Below are 20,687 nucleotides of genomic sequence, written 5' to 3'. Positions count from 1 at the left end.
AATGTAATATTTAAAAACTTAAATAAGCAGAAATAAACAGGAAGACATTCAGTTGCACAGCGGCTCTAATAATGCAGAGGTGGAATGACTGGGAGCTTTGAAGAACAGTTGGTGCTTTCCAAATTGTAAGGTAGAGTTTTTCTTTGTGACTCCCTGCTGCGTAATACCACACTGTGCACAGAGAGCATGTTCACTCTGTATAATTTAATAAAATTACTCTGACCATTTAGGAATAATTGTGGAACAGCTTTAGGTTTAATAGGTACAGTTTAAAGCAGCTCTTTGTTGAGTCTTTTTGATTGTGCTGTTTCCGTGACGTCTACATGAATTCAGTTTCTTTTTTGTGCTAATAATTTGCATGAACTCTTTTAACACTCGACTGAGAATATAGTGTATATGACTACGGCTGCAGTGCCGCCTAATGGCTTTTGTGCCCTTTATAAAAATGATGTCCTTAAGGTGAACAAAGAGAACCCAAGCAACCAATGAAACTGAAATATTATACTTGTGCAATACGGAAGAAAGTAAAAAGTAAAAATAATCATTTGAACATATCATGTCCTCCTTGTCTCCAGTATCTGCTGTGACCTCCTTGTCACTAAATGTTTCTGGTAACTGCTGATCAGTGGTCTACAGCAGCTTGGAGGAATTTTAGCCCTTTCCTCAGAACAGAACCACTTCAGTTCTGAGATGTTGGTGGGTTTCCTCACATCAACTGCTTACTTCAGGTCCTTCCACAACATTTCTATTGGATTAAGGTCAGGACTTTGACTTGGCCGTTCCTAAACATTCATCTTGTTCTTCTTTAACCGTTCTTTTGTAGAACCACTTGTGTTCTTGGTTCTCGTTGTCTTGCTGCATGACCCAGTTTCTCTTCACATTCAGCTCATGGACAGATGTCCTGACATTTTCTTTTAGAGTTCACTGGTAGAATTCAGAATTCATTGGTCCATCAATGAGGACAAGCCGTCCTGGTCCAGACTGGATGAAGTTCTGATGCTGGGATGTAGTGTATGTTGACATCTCTCTCTCAAACAACACAACCCTTTAAAATGTATGGGATTGTCAGTTTTCCAGCTTTTAGTCTCTGCATATCTCATGATATAAATCTATATGATGGTGCATTGTTTCTTATTGTGAATTAACTTTGTGCGAAGAAATGTTTGTGCACGTTAAACACAGCCTATCTTAAACTTTGAGAGGGAAATCTAGACAGTAAACGGGATCACTTCTTTGATATTGATTGTTAATTATTAATGAATGAATCCTAATTTATTAATCCAAATTTTGCTGCTATTTTGCAAAGAACATGGTTTGTATTTGACTTCTTTCAGCTGTGGTTGAGGAAAGTCAAGACCCCTTCAGTGGCTTGTGCTTTTATTCTGAAAGTCACAGCCGGATGTTGCGTCAGTCGCGTGGCTGTGCGGAGCTTGAAAAGAGCCCGTGCCTCCCCACAGTCAGAGTGAAAGTTGTCTCCGCTCGTTAAAGCGGTGAGTCGGGACTCGCTCGTTTTCCAGCCGCCGCTGCTTTTCATCCGCTTCCTCCCGGAGAGATGAGGCGGAAAGAGAAGAGGCTGCTGCAGTTCGCTGGGCTGCTCATAGCGGCTCTTCTTTTCCTCCCCAACGTCGGACTGTGGTCTTTGTACCGGGACCGAGTGTTCGACAACTCGCCCGACGCTCTGGACGGTCCGGGCGGCATCCCTCCGGTACAGGTAAGTGGAGCTCGCTCATAATTCTCCTTTTTGTTGCTCTTTTTTCAAACTGAGCACCAGTGTTTCCCTGGTTCCCCCCTTCCTCCCTCCCTCCATGTCCCTGGCTGAGGTGCTTGCTCAAGGCACCTCAAGGAGCAAGTTGGGGGTTTGTCAGCCCCCTGCTCCGAGTGTACACACTACTGTATCAGACACAGAAAAATTATTTCCCCATGTGGGATCAATAAGGGAACAATATATTATTATTACTTAGTGTCCAGAAGGAGCCATCTCCCACAAGTTGTACAATCAGAACCACGGACAGCGACTCAGCTGCACAGGTTCAGAACCATGGACAGCGAATAGACTTCAGATCCCCCAGTGTCAGCAGAGATTAAAACTATTAACAGAGATTAAAACTATTAACAGCGATTAAAACTATTAACAGAGATTAAACTGCAGTGAAGAAACGTGATCATACAAAGCTGATTAATAATGTTTTGGTTTATTTATGGTAACTTTTTTTTCTTGATGTTCTGCATTTAAGTGTTTGTACATCAGATTTATGTAGCGTAAACAACTACAGACAGATTTATTTAATAAACACTTTGGTTTTAAATAACGTGGTCTGGGATCCTGAGCATCACTGATGTCAGGATTAACTGATCTGTTAGGACATGACACGTGAAGAACATCCAGTACAGGCTGCCGTGATCAGAAAATGAAGTCTTTAAACTACTTTTTGCTCCTTGCTGCCAGTCCTTTGGTAATAAAATGTATTTAGTTTTGAGTCTTGGTATGAAACCAGACAGAAACTATAGCAGGACACTTCTGTGTTATTTAGCAGATTTATAAAATGGTAAAGTTGAAAATATTAGAGCTACTCCTGTTGTGAATTAGTCAGTTGTGCTACATGTACAGGACACACAGAGGGTTGTGTTTCTAGCAGAGCAGAGTGGGAACCACAGATGTGTTTATATTCATATAAAAACTACAGAAAAAAGTGTGGACAAATAACACACAGGTCAGTTAGCAAAGTAGTGGTTTAATCCCAGTTGACAGTAATGTGTCATTCAGGAAAATAGATGCTCAGTGTTTGCACATTGAATAAAAAGGGGGGAGTTGTGGTTAGAGATGCAGCTTGAGACCAGAGGGTCCCAGGTTTATCTCCCCCCGTGATGTGCACATTAAGCAAACACCGTAAACACGGTGTGAACGACTGGATGGGTCAAATACAGAAAGGTATTTTTCCCTTGTGGGATCAGTACAGTACCAATTAATAATACTATTATTATTATTATTATTATTATGCAGATGTATTGTCAGTGAATGTGTATCTTATATAGCCACCTAATAACACAGACCCTCTGCTCAAAATAATAAAATACAAACAAACGTCACTTGAGTTTCTCTCCAAGGACTAAACAGGCTGAAGTAAAACTACCACCGCAACATCGTTTATGTGCAAATTCCCACATTACCAGCCTCCATTAATGCTCTACACGGTGCCTGTATGTTCAGTTAGGGATCTATCGGCGTCAGGGTCCTCATCATGACTTTCCTCTTATTGACGCCTGCATCGATTTCCCAGTTCCATTCCCACTGTTTCGACAGAGCAGACGAGAGAAGATGAGAGCGAGTGATTAGAATTGATCGCCTGCCGACTACCTGACTTACTGGCTGGTTTTGATTGTTTTTACGCAGCAGATGAGCGAAGATCTTCTCTTCTCTGTGCACCATTTGTTCTTTCTCTTCTATTGAAACGCAGTTGGAATTTGGAAATTTGGTTTATTTACAAGTTTGTGTTTCTTTTTATCCTTTATTTTAAAGAAATGCACGTAGCATATATTTTTTTTTCTTTTGCAGAGGATGTTTCAAGCTGCAAATTAGTAATATTATCAATACATTTTATTGTATTTGTATTCTGTGAGCTGCAGGGATCCCTTTTGTGATATGAATCAAATTCCACTTCATCCTGATAGAATGTTTTACAGTTGAACACTAAATGTGCTGCTGCTGCTGCTGCTGCTGCTGCTGCTGCTGCGTTCCCATCAGGAGGGACTAACGGTAGAAAACCTTGCAAAACGTAAACAATTTTTCAACCTTCGGAGGCTGAAAGATCGTAGGGGTGGTTGTGTGAATGCTAATAAACACTATGCATGGTCAGCGCAGTACAATATGATTCATTTAGCATTTAATTACCTTGTTTGTCAAATATTGTTTTCTTGCCTAGTGTAGCGGAACAGTCGGACTCACAGGACTGGAGTTAACTCCCACTTGACATTAAAGCACCGTTATTTTCTGGGTGACCATATGAACCGAGGGACAATTGAGGAAACACGCTGGTCGACAGTCTGTCGGCCTTTAACAACACAAAACCTCTCATTCACTGCTGGAGACTCGCTGTAAGCATTCTCTGCTTCTGTTAATTCCTTTTAAACTTTTAATGGGAAAAGACAAATGGAACAAAGGACAAATGAGGGAAGAGAAAGGAACGATAAGTGTGTTTGTGTTTGAGTGCTCCCCGTGGGCTGTTATGGCTTCACTGAAGTAGATAAAAAATCAATACCCTAATCCCATTCAAGCTTTTTCCACCACATAAGACTTGTTAGAGACATTTGTAGCTGATATTTTCTTCCCCTTGTTGGTTTCTGTCTGCTTCGCTCGTAGACGACACAGAGCTTAAACCATCAGAGGGAGATCAGAGCAGATTAAATACGAACAGGATGAGCCTCAGCCTCGTTCACACACAGTGGCTCCCGCTGAGGTATTAGATGAAACAGAATGTAAATGAACAACAGTTATATTGTTTTTTAAAGATTTATTTACCCTGACAGGAGGACGAGGAGGTTTGTTCTTTCAGCAGCAGCCTCGTTAGCGTTCATAGAGTCGGACTTATTCAACACCAGATCCTCACGCTTTCAGCCCTGGAGCATTTCACCTTAGGAAGGAATTTGTACTTTGAATACTTTCTCACTCAAAGAACGTCAGTCCGAGTCATGGCAACAGAAAGTAGAATCTTCTCAAAAGGCTCCAAACACTTCATCTCCACTATTTATCTTTCTGCTCTTTCTCCTGTCCCTGACTCTTCACCACACCGTGGACTGGGACGCCATTCAGTCTTTTATTGGGATGGAAAGAGCTGCATTCCTTCTCAGAGGACAACATTTCAAACCCTTCATAAACACGCTGGCGGCTTAAAACCAGCTGGGGTTGAATGTTTAGAACTGAAATGATCCATTTGTGGTGCGGTGTAGTGACTCGGGGAGAGAGCGTACACTATTCAAGGTAAACTGCAAACACCTACAGCCTGCACAATATTCCTCTGAAGGTATTAGGAGGAGATTTTGGCAACTGGACCAAAGTGTCTTGGCTGGAGTAGATATGCTGATACAGCTGACAGGGATCTAGTCAGCATGATGTGTTACACCTCAGCTGACTGGAGGTGGATTGAAGTGACTGTTGGGAGGGAACAGTCGGCTTGTTGGAGACTCAGTCACTCCCACAGTCAGGACAGTGGTTTTATGGTGGGAGGTTGTTCTGGAGTCTCTCCACTGGGAACTGATTCTGCCCCAGCAAAGATCTGCCGGACCAATCAAGTCATTTGGGCGGGGCTTCATGTGATGATGGACAGAAGAGTAGCAATGATGTAGTCATGTACTTCATCTGAGCTCTGTGGAGCTGACTTTAACACGCTGGCTCTGCGGCTACAGAAGAGGAAACTCTTTGTAGGACAAAACACAACACGGCTAGTTCCATCACCTCTGCACATACCTGCACCTTCTTTGTCCTTCTGTTTAGATACTTACTATATTTAAGTACCTCTGCAGCTCCAAATGTCGAGCTGAGTCTAATCCAATCTAATCTAAACACCAGGCCTGACGTACTCAGGACAGTAAAACTGCTGCTATACTTTTTCTCTAGGTGACAGTACCAGGTCCTAATGTGGCTCCCTGCCGCCCTCATTCCCGTCTCATCTCCAGTTTAACTGCTTCAAACGGGGATGCAGTGGAGAGATATGAGGCAGAGATTAGTTTGAATGTCCAATGAATGCTGCTCCGGGTCTGATTAGAAACCTAGTCACCGTTTTGGAGGAGTCAGCAGTAGTTTTACTGTCCCATCAGACCAAGCCAACCAGTAAACAGACTCAGAGGAGGTGTAGCCATCTGATAAAAGAGGCTCTTCTCTGCTGAGGATGTTATCTTCTTTGAGTTTCTGTTTTATCACTAGAATGAAAATGTTTGATTTTAAAAAGGGACGAGAAAAGGCCTCTTTTTTTTTCTCTGCACCTTATTTAAAAATAAAAATGGCCTCAGCGTGACACTCAGTGGTGTGGCTAAATGCCTTTCAGCAGCACATTGACGGCTCTGTTCTGTTAAACCGATTGATTTTGTCCTCCTAACCATACCGAGCATCGATCGCTGGAGTAGAGGTGAAGAGCGGCCGGTCTTCAACAAAAACGCAGCACGACTCAGACTCAGCGGGGCAGAGGGGAGTCTGCTTTAGATGGTGTAGATGAACAGGATGGACGCAGGCTGGGAGACTTGGACTTTAATCATCAGCAAGGGAAATTGCTTGGTCACAGTTGCTCAGTTGCACATAAAAAAACACTTGAGAACCACAAGTAAAAAGAAAGATAAAATAATAATAAAATAAAATAGTATAAGCAGAAAAATAATTAATAAGGTGCTATAATGAGCTTTAACTCGAATAATATGGTGTTATCTTGTTGTTGAACAGCTGGATAGAGTAGGGGATAAATGACGTCCTTTCACTGTCAGCACCGTTAGTGATGGGCAGTATGGCTCTTTTCTGAGACTCGACTCTTTTGCTGCGGGTCCCAAAGAAGAGCCAGCTCTCTGCTCCCGAATGGCTCTTTATTTAGCATCGTTCATAGCCTGATATTTCAATTCAGTGATTTCAAGGAAATTGTAGTGTTACAGCAGCAGTACTTCACATCATCATCACACGACACAATACCACATATCATACATAAGAATAAGTAGAAATAAATAAACATAAATACATTAGGGATAAAAGCTACTGAGCCCAACACAACCATACATATGGTTTGTTTGTGTGTTGATAAGCCCTTTTTTCATTTAATATTTTCATGAGAAGCCTAATAACTGTCTCATTCTGTTACACAAGCATTCTGACTTTTGTTTAATATTTCAATAAAACTTTAATTATGAAGATAAATGAACAAAACACTGCAATCAAATCCACACAAGCAGAAACACAACCAAGCTCAGTAAACAAACGGTAAATGTCCTTGTGCAGGTTTGTGGTGGAACCTGCTACAGTATTAACATTATCTTGATTTTGCAGTGAAGACACTCTGCTCCATCTTTACATTTCAGCCAGATGCTGCTTCATTTACGGGCGTCACTCACAACTACGTGCAGCCGTACATCTTCATTGCTGTCTGCTGTAACTCAGTCAGCCACAGCGTCTGTCCCCCTCTCTCGTGATTGGCCACATGGCGTGCCCATCAAAACGAAGTTCTACCCCGTCCTGACATGAGCAGAGATGAAAGAGCAAAAGGAAAAAAAATAATTGGGGGAGCTGGCTGTCACTGGATGGGAATCGACTCTTCTGATTCACTAAAAGAATCGGCTCTTAGAATCGGCTCTTTTGCACATAACACATGACTAGTCAGCGTTCACTGTGGGAGTGGAGCTGGATCAGTCTGTTGGAGATTGATATCCACTGTCCCTCTATAGTCTGGTGTAGTGGGTGTGACTGATTGTCTATGATGGAGAGCAGTTTGTCCAGTGTCCTCCTGTCCCTCACTGAGACAAACGTCTCCAACTCACTGCCAATGACATGTCCAGCCTTTCGGATCAATTTGTCGATCCTACTGATGTCCTTTTTGTCGTTGCTGCTCCCCCAACAAACCACAGCGAAACACAGGGCGCTCGCAACGACTAGAGTCTGGAGGATGAGGGGAGGATTATATGAGCCTAGGTGAGACACACGGGTCCTTTTAGCTAGTGGAGACATGTTGACAAAGGTAGACTCAAAAGCAGCAAGCAGAGAGAGAAGTCACGCATCTGTAGTCTGAGATCTGCTGACAGAGGGACGTTCACGCTGAGGGAGAGAGAAGACTGCAGGATGCTGCTGCTGCTGCTGCTGCTGCTGCTGCTGGGACAAAGAGATCTGAGAGTTTGACCTTTGTCACTGCAACTGTGCTTTTTACTCAAACAGCATTTAAGATTCTACGGTGTGTCCATGCGTCTAATTAAATTTAGATTTTGTGTAAAGGCGCTGCAACACTAGCCTGGCGTACCCAGCCTTAATTCTAATGAGAATATGAATCTCCATTTGGATTTCATTATGAGGCGTGTAATGAACCCACACGGAAAAGAAAAAAAAAAAAAACTAAGCAGGCTAAGTGGATGGTTCTACATCCAGAGCCATTTTGGTGAAAACTAATCACTGTTAGTCTTCTGTCCATCACTATAAACCAACTTCCAAGCCCACAAATCTGCAACAGAGAGATTTGGTCTGGAACCCGTCCGCTGGGAACTGATTCTGCCAATCAAATCTAACCACAGAAACACGGGCCTACGCGTCATGTGAGCGCTGTGGAGTTGAATTTGTTTACAACGTGCTGCTATTCTCTTCCCTTCCCTTCCCTTCTCTTCCCTTCCCTTCCCTTCCCTTCCCTGCCTGTCCCTCAGACATGATAATAAGGAGCTTATTTCAACAGCTCATGTGGGTTTGGATTGAAGCCAGTGAAGGCTGTGATCCCAGCAGTGCCAACACAGCTGTAAATTACCAGTAAACTCCCCAGAAACTCCATCACACCACGCTCAGATGTCAGAGTGTGGGTTTTGTTTTGCGTGATTTGCTTTGGCAGATTTTGGCTTCATGTGTGGAGGTTTACAGATATCCACCTCGCCAGTACGAAGGAGATAAAGCGAGTGTAGCGTGTCCCTGAAAATGTGAGCATTCATTTTTTGCTTCTTCTTCTTTTTATTATTACTGCCAAGGTTGTCTGAACACTGGGCGTGTGCACTTGCAAATCTGTGCAGATACGAATGCTGCGGGCTGAAAAGAGAGGTGGAGGTCTGCGGGGAGAGAGCGAAACATTTCTGTTGTTGTTGAACATCTAATTCTGAAGTCGAGGAATCATAAAAAGCCTCCACACTTCTGGTTCCAGGCCGTCCGCAGGATTTTAGAACCTGGCTGCGGGGATTTGTGTCCATCCAGCCAAAAAAAGTCAGTGAAGTTGGCGAACGATGACGGTTGATGAAAAAAAAGAGTCTGAACTTTATGGAAAGTCAAAAGTGTGGCAGAGTACAGAGTGAAGCAACTTTCTAAAAGAGCAGCTACTTCAGCGTCCACTAAATGTTTGCGATCATGAAGTCAGACAATATTCCCACCGAGCGGTCTGCATGCATCTCTATTTACATCCAGCTAAATGTTCCACCAGCAGTGTTCAAATGTGCAAACACATCCCTTCTTCTTTCATTCACAAGCTTCTGGGAAACACCAGCGTTGAGATACATGCTCAAAAACTTATCTAAGTATTCCCTTTATTTAAAAGTAGCTGTGTTTCTCCTTCTGACCAGGACTGTGTATCACTAACCATTGGATAGTTTGTGTTCAGACATGAAGAGGTGACCGGAAACTATCAGTGGCTGAGTGTCACTCTGCAGTGAATGTCTCACCTGGTATATCTTCCCCATGTGCTATATACTTGTCCAAATGATGCTCCTAAAATCAAATAATGCCGCATCCAAAGAATCCCTGATTCAGAGCATCCAGACACAATGTGTTGTTTACAAGACTCGTGGAATATCTGTGTGCATTTATAAAAGAACGACGACTAAATCTGCATGTGGACACACCTGTCAGCAGAATCCGTGCCTCGGTGTCTTCAACCTGGATCTTTACTCAGCAGTTAAAAATCAAAAAGGACCAAGAGGAGCATGAGCCTTTATCTAGATTTATATTCTTTGGTTGTCTCATGGAAACAGCAGGCAGTCCAAACATTTTGTAAGACCAGCGATGGTATCATAATCTGCCAATATCTGAGCAGACAGTCTGAGTCCGCAGGAGGCCGAGGGCTCCTCCATGAGTCGTGGCCTCTCTCTGGTCCTCTGCCTGCTCTCTCAGCAGGACTCTGGATAATGACTCCTTTTGGGAGATAATGGACTGTACAGTGGCCCCGCTGAGCTCGTCTATGAGGGGTGTTTGGAGTGCCTCTCTGCAGGGGCCTCTGCCTGGAGGTCCCCTGCCTCAAGCTCGTGTCTAGCTCCGACAAGACAGCGAGCAGATGCCAGGAGGGATTTGCATGTGTGTCGCAACAGGGTTGCTCAGCTTGCGGTAGAGTTTGTTAGGCTCTGTTTTGCAGCATCCCTGAAATAGTGGGAAGTTGAAACAGACCTTTTTTCTGAGCAGGAATAGGTCTTTCAGGACACGCAGAAGTTTTGTGTTCTCAGAAGAGGGTACAGGGGATTCTCAGCCTCCAGCACAGATTGACTTGTCTGTGAAGTGGCTAAAAAAAATCGAGGAGGAGGAGGAGGAGCAGAAGGTGAGGTGAAACAGGAAAGGCAGGTAATTGTGTCTCCGGGGGTCTGTGATCTGACAAAACAGGAAAGAAAAGAACAGAAAAGATTCCTATTCTCACTGCAGGATTCTGTCGGCTCTCTGCAGGAGGAGAGGAAACAGACAAGGGTGGTATTGACCCAACGCGGTCGGACTCGTCCTCCTGAGAGAATGAATGGCTGGCTCTGTTCTTATCAGACGTACAGCTCTGCTGGTAGTACTGGTTTTCCCTCCCTACTCAACAAAGAGTCAAATAGCGCTCATCCATCTTTCGTTGCTCACTCCTCCTTCCTCCTCTTTGTTTGCATCTGAAAACAGCAACGTCAGACAGTGAGACAGCTGTGCTACTGTTAAAGCTATTTTACTACTGTCACAAATATACAGGTGGATTCACGCTGTTTCTAAAATCAAAGGTTTAACCTCAGCTGGGAGCTGGTTCCACAGGAGAGGAGCCTGATAGCGGAAGGCTCTACCTCCCGTTCTACTTTTTAACTCTCTAGGAACCACAAGTAGGAAGTGATCTGTTGGGATGATCTGGTACAATGAGGACTTTAAGATATGATGGAGCTAGGCCTTTAAGGGCCTTGTATGTAAGGAGGAGGATTTTAAATTCTATTCTAGATTTTAAAGGGAGCCAGTGAAGAGAAGCTTCATAAACTGGAGTGATATGATCTCTCTTGTTAATTCCAGTCAATGCTCAAGCCAATCACAGCCATTTTATTGGCCCGGCAGATCTTAGTTTGAGCATAATCAGTCTCCAGACCAACTTTCCACTGCAAACATTTTGTGGGCGGGGCTATAAATGCACAGCAGATACGTACAGATTCCATGCTTCGCTGCGGGCATTAACTGTACTTCCTGTTTGTTGGTAAAGCTGCTCAGGTGGAAGCTTTTTCTCCACAGTTCTCTAGAGACAAAGCCGACGGTAGCTTTAGCTGTAAACAACAGCAGATGTGTCTGAGCTCTTTCACAAATGGAAACGCACGCTTTGTACACTGTTCCAATCCAGGTTTCGTTTTTGCCAAGACACACTCTCGTCATTAAGCTTAAATATTTGTTGTGAATTGTTGACAGCTTGGTTTTACACTTCCTCACTGCAGCGCAGCAGAAAACAACAACAACAACCTGGAATACGTAGTGATACTGTAATCGACATACTGAGAGCAATACAAACAAGACTTTAGTGGGATTTATTCAGAAAAAAATACTACCAGGCTGCTTTCAGAGAAGGTGCAGAGGATTTGGAGGCTGGAGCCATCACAGCGGATAAAAACCCTGACATCCTAACCTTCGCTGTGTCGCCTTTTATTTCTGGCGTTTTTCACAGTACTGTAGTAGAAAGTTTCAAAAGGGACGAGAGGGGAGTCGCTGGCATTTTCTCCTGACTTTGCCGTCACTTATTTCTTGGGAGAAAGGTTTCTCCCTCGTGCCATAATACTTCAATGGGAGAATAAAAAGGCGCCGCTACAAAGCATGAGGAGGAGAGAGGGGACAGCTCAGAGGTTAGCTTGGCATTTTCATTCATTGTGAGGTTGTTATTTTGGGGAGGGTTAAAGACGTCTTCAAATTCCAGTCATGTGCAGATAGTGGACACACTGAGAATAAGATCAACACAGTATGTGACATAGAAGGACGGACAGTTACCAGTAAGGTTGTGGTTAAGGTAAAGGTTATGTCACTGGGAACATCCTTTACGACGTGATAGCTGAGTCTAAAAACCCTCAGACGGCATCCAGTTTGTTGTAAACTCATTCGACGTCACTGTGCGCGGCTGGCGTTGGATGCAGTGGTGTAAAGCAGCCACCACTGGACTCTAGAGCAGTGGAGACGTGTTCTCTGGAGTGATGAATCACGCTTCTCCATCTGGTAATCTGATGGAGGAATCTGGGTTTGGTGGTTGCCAGGACAACGGTACTTGTCTGACTGCATTGAGCCAAGTGTGAAGTTTGGTGGAGGGGGGGGGGTTATGGTGTAGGGGTGTTCTTCAGGAGCTGGGCTTGGCCCCTTAGTTCCAGTGAAAGGAACTCTGAATGCTTCAGCAGACCAAGAGATTCTGGACAATTCCATGCTCCCAACTTTGTGGGAACAGTTTGCAAGGTCCATAAAGACATGGATGAGAGAGTTTGGTGTGGAAGATCTTGACTGGCCTGCACAGAGTCCTGACCTCAACCTGATAGAACACCTTTAGGATTAATTTGAGTGAAGACTGAGAGCCAGGCCTTCTAGTCCAACATCAGCGTCTGACTTCACAAATGCTCCCTCCTTTCTGGTCAAAACTCCCATCCTAAACCTTGTGGAAAGCCTTCCCAGAAGAGTTGAAGCTGTTCGAGCTGCAAAGGGTGGGCCCACGTCATGTTAAACCCTATGGATTAAGAATGGGACGTCACTTAAGTTCATATACGTGTATCACTCTTCAGCTGGCCAGACACTGGAAAGCCTTGCTATCAGACTGATCTCCACATGAAGTGAAGGAAGAACTTGAGTCAGTTCATGACTGCCAGTGTCTGTGTCTCACCCCGCTCCACATACAAAGGGAAGGGAAATTAAATGTTGTCGTACTACACCATCAAACTCCGTCTCCCTCCAATCAGTTGTGTTTTTGCAACATGACATTCCACACACAGAGAGAGTTCATAGTGGAGCAGTGTTTATCGTCACCCAGGCACAGATACATTGTAAGCAGCAAACATTAGATGAATAGACGTATTAGACCGTTAAAAGGCTCCGTGAGAGTTAATTAGTGATCACTCAGGTGAAACTGGCCTCTTCCATCTCTCCCTCTTCCGGACCCACGCTCCGTTGTAAGTCGAACACTTCACAGGATAAAACCTGAATTTCTACGGCGGCCCGTCACTTATCAGACACGGTGCTGTGTAATTAGTGATGGAGCGGTTGATAGATATAATACATGGGTTGCGGTGTAACTCCAGTGATTCCCTGCTTTATGCTGCACCTTGAATAATGATGTGCTGAGGAGATTTATCCTCGGCCTAGCCTCGTTTCTCTGAGGACCGCCATTAGAAGCGGCTGTAGCAGCAGCACACAGCGGGGAGCCAGAGAAAACACAAGGACCAGAATAAAGACGAATGACTTTATTTATTCATTTATTTATTTACAATGCTACTTATAGCGGCTTTTATCCTGTTAAACTCTCTTCCCTCTTCTTTTATGCTCGAGATTCACCTCTACTGTCAAACAAATACAATCACATCACATTAAAGTATTTAACTGCTGATCTTACATGTTGCTCCTGACCCAAATAGGATCACTATAGGATTACAATTTTAATTTTCAATCAAATTTTCAAATTCCATCTGCAATTCTGAGTAAAACTCTCCCTACCTCTGTCAAAGTACTGTCACTTTTAAATAAAAACACATGAATTGAGTCCCAGTGTCCACCACAGGGGACATCCACAAAAAGTAGAATGCAGAGCTCATTTTGCACATGTAACACAACAACCCTAGCATATATAGTTTTTTATATATCCACTAGAGACTCATGTCCTCTATAGAGGACAAAAATGAACTACCGGGTCCAAGGAAGATATAGTTTTTTCTGCCATTATAAATTATGCACGGTATCCTTAGAGCCTGTACATTGCTGCTGCAACTTTAACATTTCCGAGTTTGGGATAAATAAAGAATCTTTCTATCCGTTTAAAGGGAAATCATTTTATTCTAACATAATATGTTGTTTTTCAGCTGCTCGACCAGCTAAAAGCTGAAGTGGGGTTTTTCTGAGAAATGAAGCGCTAACACAAAAGTGCTAAAAACTGCAGTTCTACAAATATCCATTAGCAATGCCTCCAAAAGCAACGCCAACTTTCCAGCAGATATTTCCTCCATTCATAACAAGTGAACTGGGGACATTTTTGTAGAACTCACCTGTTTAAATTATACTGAGGCTTAAAGTTATGCACAATTAAGGGTGTGGCTGCTTTGAGTGACAGGTGGGTGTCCTAACAGGTCGCCGGCTCAGCTCCATTCATGCTCCACCTCTATGAGCCTTTGAGAGTTAGATGGGAGCTAGGTGGAGTCAGGCCCTGTGGCTCGAGAGACGACACCGAGCTTCAAAACCACACTTCACCAAACCACCTGGTCCACCCTTCACTGTCCAGATGTAGACAGATTTGTAACCTTCCTACAAAAAATAGTTCCTAAAAGAGCTCGTTAGAGTTAGAGAGAGTTTGTTTGTTGTGTCAGTGTCTTTAAACTGTAACCGTAGCATTTCCACTTATAAGACGGGCCACTCAAAATCTGCATGTTAAAGTAAATATAGAAAATAAAATAAAATCTGTAAATGATTTAGACTGACTGAAAAGGGGAGGCTGATCTCTGGTGCATCACGCCGCTGACGTGATGTGGAATGACAGTGAAGTCAAGCCGAGCCCGACCGAATTCAATAGAACTGGAATGAATTGAAGGAAAATGAGCGCGCCTCTGTGGTGGGAAGGAAATTGATGTTTCACTAGAACGCCGGGTTAATGTGGTGTCCAGTTCCATTTCCTGCATATTAGTGTTGAGTGATCACGACAGCTTTTCTGGGAGTTAAATTCCCTCGGCTGTTTGTTCCCTGCAAGGTCCTCCACTACATCTGCTGTGTGTGTGTGTGTGTGTGTGTGTGAGCTAGAGCCAGAAGAAAATTATTATTATTCTCTCATCTTCCCCATCCCCGTCCTTTTCTCTTGTGCTGCAGACTCACACATAAGAACATGCAACTTCTACTAAAGTAAAGTCACATCATAATATTCACTCAAACTGTAAAAGTTTCTCATTCTCCTTGTCTTGTTTTTCAAGGTCTTGTTAGAGCAGAAAGCCTCGGCGGAATATCGCCACGATATGCGCTGAAATTTTAATCAGAAGGAAATGGGCCAGCGCAGGCCTGCTTCCTTTTAGTTGGACACGCACAGACGGACTCCATGCATGATGTATTTCATCTTCTCGTCCCCAAGAGGAGGAATGTGTATATCTTTTATGTACATGAGGTTTCTGATCCAGAGTTATGCTTAAGTGAAATTATCCACTGTGATTATACTTGTTGCTCTCACTTGTCAGCGGCCTGACATGTGACAGCGCACGTGTAATATAATTACATGCAAGCGTTAAATTGTTAGGTATGGAACGCTGACACTGTGATTTATTGTCGTCTGCCATCCCGGCTGATCGGCTTGGCTGTCTCTGTAAAGCAGCAAAACTAAACAGAGAACAGCTGCTGTCTGCAGTTTACACATGAACACACACATGCTCCCAGTGCTCGTCACAGCGGCGTGTTCGACGGCGCTGCGGTATCAGCTAACAGCCTGGTTAATAGTACTGCATGCAGCCAGACGTGTCGCTCGTATTAACAACATTTGGCTAATTGCATCCTCCCACGGAGCTAATTAATTTACCATTGTGCTGTGATCCCGTAATATCTTGACTCACTGAAAGTCATTTCTAAAGCGGAGAGAATTTCATAAACGGCTGCTTTTGCATTTTAATGCTGAGTCGAGAATAATAGCTTATGGAGATGAGGCCGCGGCTGAATGTCATTTTCTTCATGTGGCACAAATAAATAAATAATAATAATAATAAAACAGTTTGGCTTTTTCTTTCCTTAGTGTAAACCCCCAGCTGTCAGCAACACACTTTAGGAGGAAAAAATAAAAATCATGCAGGCTGGCTGACAGCCAGGAGGCAGATTGAAGTGGAAATAAAATCTGTTTTCTTCTTCTAATGCATGTGTTTGTTGGAAAATTAGCTGCACCTTGCATTCAAGTGCTTTACTGGACCATATTCTTACAGTTTAATATAAAATATCTCCAGAAACTATACTGATTTAATCATCACGGAGGATAAAACTTATATCATAATTTGAGCCAGTTCTGTGGAGAGTGATTTGATCTTTGCAGCAGCTTGTGTGTGATCTTTTTTATAAACCTACGTTCAGACCAGTTTAAAAGATATATTTGTTTGTGTCCTGTTCCTCTGCAGGGCCTCAACCAGCTGCGTGAGGTCGCTCAGGTGGGACTGGACGGCGTGCGGCGGACGGACTGGCACGACTACGAGGCGATCAGGAGAGATGCCGCTCGCGTCGGTAGGTCCACGCTCTGTGCCGAGGCTGCTGATGAGTTTGGTTCGCAGGAAGAAAAACAGGGAAGGGAACATGTGCTCTGTCATTTTTCTTCTTCTCTTAATTCCCTCAAAGTGGATTTCTCTCTCAGAACCAGTGTGAATCAATGCTGTAAACTGTGTTCTGAGTTCATAATTAAACACAGTTAATCTTCTACAGAGGGCATTGATTCTGCCTCAGGCCCTGAGCGGGAAGCATAGATTTGTCTTATTGTTACAAATGCAGAACATTTACTCTGCCTTCACTCTACTGTATATGGAGGAAAATGAAAAGGGTCCATAAGAGGGGACAAAGTGGTTTAGACTCAGAAAGATTATAAAGTCATTGTGGACAAATCAGTAGTTTCAGGCTGTTTCAGGTAGCTCCTAGCCTGGAGGCCAGCACGACCTCCCTAGCCTTCCCTGGAGTCACTCCTTCTGGGAACTGGTCTGTCATAAATCTGAGCATTATGGTTATACTATTTGATTTGATTTATTACATTATTAGTAGTAGTAGTACTTTAACTATTTTACGCGTATTTTTTTACTAGTGGTTTTCAAGAGCGTTTTTTCTTTTTATATCTAAATCTAAAAAGGTAAAAACACCAGGCGACGAGAGCTTTTCTTGCAGAAGCTTCACCCTTCAACTCAGTGGCTTATTCAACAAACAGAATTTACTGGTTGTCGTTCCAGAAGTAAATTTAGACAGCAGGTCAGGTCAGATCAGATCAGATGGGAACCTACAAGCCTGTGTGCATAAGAGAGTTAGTCTGAAAGTCAGACTTTAGTGAAGTGAAGCTGTTCTGGAGTCTCTCCGTTGGGTCTGATTATGCTCTGCATAGGTCTGCAGGGGCCAATCAAATCATTTGGACGAGGCTTCATGTGGTGGTGGACAAAAGAGTAACAGTGACGTAGTCATAACCGTTGGGTTGAAGAAAATTCGCTCTGATTGGTTGTAGGACCGTCCAGTTGCTGGCAGAGGTGTTTTATTTTTCTCTGTATAGGCTGAAACTCGCCTGATAATAAAACCCAGATGACATGTTATCAGACTCGTATTGTGATGAGAATTCAGTTTGGTTCACCTTTTATTCTAGGTCAGGGGGGTCAAACTCATTTTAGTTCAGGGGACCACATACAGCCCAGTTTGATCTCAAGGGGGCCGGACCAGTAACACAGTAGCGTATTAACTTATAAATAATGACAACTCTAAATGATTCCCTTCGTTTTAGTGCAAAGAACTACAAGTACATTAATGATTTAATGATCAACTGTACATTTTCTTTATAGTTGTAGGTTTCAGTTTTGTGTTCTGTCCACAACTCTTACTAAAACTGTGTGAACCATAGGTATAGCAGCTACCTTTATTGGAAAAATTGCAGTTAACGTCTTCAGTGTAATTTGTGAACTTTGCAAATTCATCCTGCGGCCCACATTGGACACTTTGGTGGGCTGGTTTTGGCCCCTGCGCCGTATGTTTTACACCTGTATTCTAGGTGAACAAACACCAGCCACAGAGTTTAAATCCTTTGCTGGTAATGACGAGCAAAACCTGAGAGAAGTTCTAACACACGCTGAAGCTTGAATGTGGGAAATCCTTGCACATTTTGATCCCAGGTACGTTCTGATGTTTAATCTGTGCATGAAAAGCAAAACATGTGGGAGTGAGATCAGCGACTTGTTCTGAAAAGCACAGCATGGCATTACAAAGTGTGGGCGGTGTCACTGAGCCGGCTACCTTCACGGCTGCACAGAAAAATCTCTGCCAACATACTTCTACTGATTTATCAGAAAGAAAAGACCAGAGCTGCCTCACACTGAAGGAACGATGTGTCATTGCCACTGGGATTATTGTCATATTATGCAGTCACAAAGTCTAAAAGAGGACTTTGAAAATGTTCCTCACGGCGTTCAGATTTGCATTCATAATTTCTGTGACCTATGTAACAAGTCGGGAGTGCAGGGAAAAGTCAAGAGTTTATCTCTGAAATGAGCCATTAAAGTGAAGAGTTATTTTCTGCAGTTATTACCTTCAGGAATATAGACAGATCATTTCTGCCTAATGGGACAAGGCAGCTCAGTTTAATTTGATGCTCTCCTCTGACTATAGCGCCTCCATGCATGCATGTGTGTTTGTGTGGAGTGCACTGACGAGTGGCTAATGAAACATGCAGCACGGTGTAATTTGATGCTCTCCTGAAATGAGCTCAGGATGCACAGAGACGAGTTTACGTAGAGATAAGAGCTGTTAGAAAGCTTGTGTCCTTTATATGATGAGCTTGTGTCCCTTATGGCTTAGGGCTGATCTGGTGTGACACACTGACAGGAACTAGAGAAGAAGGGGGGTGGGGTGGGGGTCAAAGTCAGAGTGAAGTTGCCTCGCAGACGTGAACTGATGCTGAATAAATGTCTGCGATGTGCTCGGTCATTCAGTTCCGCTTGCAGGATGGTAGCGATAGTTCAGTAACCTCCACACACAGATCATCCATAAATGGCCGAGCCACGAACACCGTCAATCAGGATAATTAGCCGCCAATTATTTCAAAAAGAGGGGGCTAATTAAATTCAAACAACTCTGGACTATCAGCTTTGTGCATCAAATGTCGGTTCAGATCGTCTGTCTAACCACTGTCATCGCTAGGAGGACTCTACATGTGACTACATTTTCCCTCACGCTTGCCCCTCGTATGGGAGTTGACCTCATTTGGTCACAAAATGTGGTTTATGCAGAAGCCTGACGTCTAACTCATCTGTGTCCAGCTTTAATTGCACACTGTGTACACGTCACAGATGTATAATATAACAAAGAACATTATATTTTATAGAATGACCTTATAAAACATGCGTTAGGATACTTTATTAATCCCAAACTGGTCAATTTCACCGTTGCAGCAGCAATGCACAGGCACATAGCATACTATACATAATAGAGAACAAAAATAAATAAAATAAAAAAATTTGCAAGAATAATAAAATAATTGAATATTAGAAATGAAATTGCAATGAAAAATTAAATTAATTTCACAACCAACTGCCAAACAACCATGTGCATGATGATGTTTAACTTCTCAGAGTTAAAGGAGATGATTTAAGTCCTGGTCCTAAGATACATGAAAGATTTAAAGATGTTCTACTGTAGACCACAGAGCATCACTGAGGTTTTGTGTCTCAGTGTGAGATGTTTAATCAAGCTTTTTGTATAATCCCATTTTGAATATTGGAATTATCTCCACACTTGTTTTAGCAAATTAGCCCTGGATTAATTCCATACGGTCCAGAATGTGGCTGCACCTCAAAACACTTTACTTCCTGTGAAGAGCCAACGAGCTGGAGGATAACACTGACGCGAACGTCTGTAGCAACGTGTGTGTATGGGCTGTAGATTAACCTCAGCAGAAAATGTGGATGCTACCCTTTGCTTTTTACTGACCTGTGTTTGTTGTGTGTGTGTGTTTGCTAGGTAACGGTGAACAGGGGAAGCCGTTCCCTCTGACAGAAACCGACCGGGTCGACCAGGCCTACAGAGAAAACGGCTTCAACATTTACGTCAGCGACCGGATCTCGCTCAACCGCTCCCTCCCTGACATCCGCCATGAGAAGTGAGTCTGGTGTGTCTGTGTTTGTGCCTCCAGCTAAATGGATTCCACCCAGAGCCACAAACCTGCGCTCAGTTAACATGCAATGCTTGTGTAATTCTTTTCCCTCCACATTCAAATTACTTACGTCGTGTTGTATTCATCTTATTTTAAAACACAAATTAGGTTAAAAAAAAAAAAAAAAAAAAGAAGCAGCAACATTTTGTTCAACAGATTAAGATCAGAGTGTCCACAGGAATGAATGTGCAGTGAAGCTTAAAATACAACAAGGACCAGGAACAGCTTTAAAAATAACAGTGACAGTATCAGTGGTTGTCCTCATTCTTTCAGATGCCTTCAAGTCTAAAAAGGGCTTTGCAATTAATTATGTAATAATCACGTTCATGGCTGGGATTAGACATGACAGGTGTGATTTCAGAGCACAGCTTGCTCGAGCTGCTGCCTCACCAGAAGTCAGCACTGTGGCTTCATGTAAGGGTCACTAGAATATCAGGTCAGGAGGATTACTGAGATTTTCTCTTTATGAAACCAGAACTTGCCCAGACTCGTGTAAACTGTCCCTTCGGCCTTGGAGTGGCGTTGTGAAAGGCTTTTAAATCACAGCTTTTCTTTTGACAAGAACTTTCCTCTGACACTCGACCTTCCCTCCTCGTCCATGTGGAAAGCAGCTTCTTTTGTGCCAGTGCCCCAAAGAGCACGAGTCTTTTTTTTATCTGCGTTTATAAAAGCTTTCTTTCCTTGACCTAACGCATCTCT

At 43.2% G+C, this 20,687-nt stretch overlaps 1 protein-coding gene across 4 annotated transcripts in view; it reads left to right on the top strand.

The window, feature by feature from the left end:
• Positions 1-1,552: 1,552 nt before the first annotated feature.
• The window catches only part of LOC311503055 (polypeptide N-acetylgalactosaminyltransferase 10-like), a gene marked incomplete at its 5' end in the record, with an annotated part of 69,557 nt that continues 50,422 nt past the window's right edge, over positions 1,553-20,687 (top strand). Inside the window, 3 exons of one of the 4 annotated variants that reach the window (XM_084565564.1) lie at positions 1,553-1,705; positions 16,252-16,324; positions 19,796-19,934. In XM_084565564.1, the coding sequence (XP_084421690.1) occupies positions 1,553-1,705; positions 16,252-16,324; positions 19,796-19,934 (365 nt within the window). Of the gene's footprint in view, positions 1,712-16,221; positions 16,325-19,795; positions 19,935-20,687 lie in introns of all 4 variants that reach the window. The other 3 variants (XM_084565563.1, XM_084565562.1, XM_084565561.1) reach the window with 3 other exon arrangements.

The sequence above is a fragment of the Chelon labrosus genome (assembly GCF_963514085.1).
Source record: "Chelon labrosus genome assembly, chromosome: 17".
In the NCBI taxonomy this organism is placed as follows: domain Eukaryota; kingdom Metazoa; phylum Chordata; class Actinopteri; order Mugiliformes; family Mugilidae; genus Chelon; species Chelon labrosus.
Note: the sequence above shows the minus strand (reverse complement) of the source record. Positions and strands in the feature narration are given on the sequence as shown.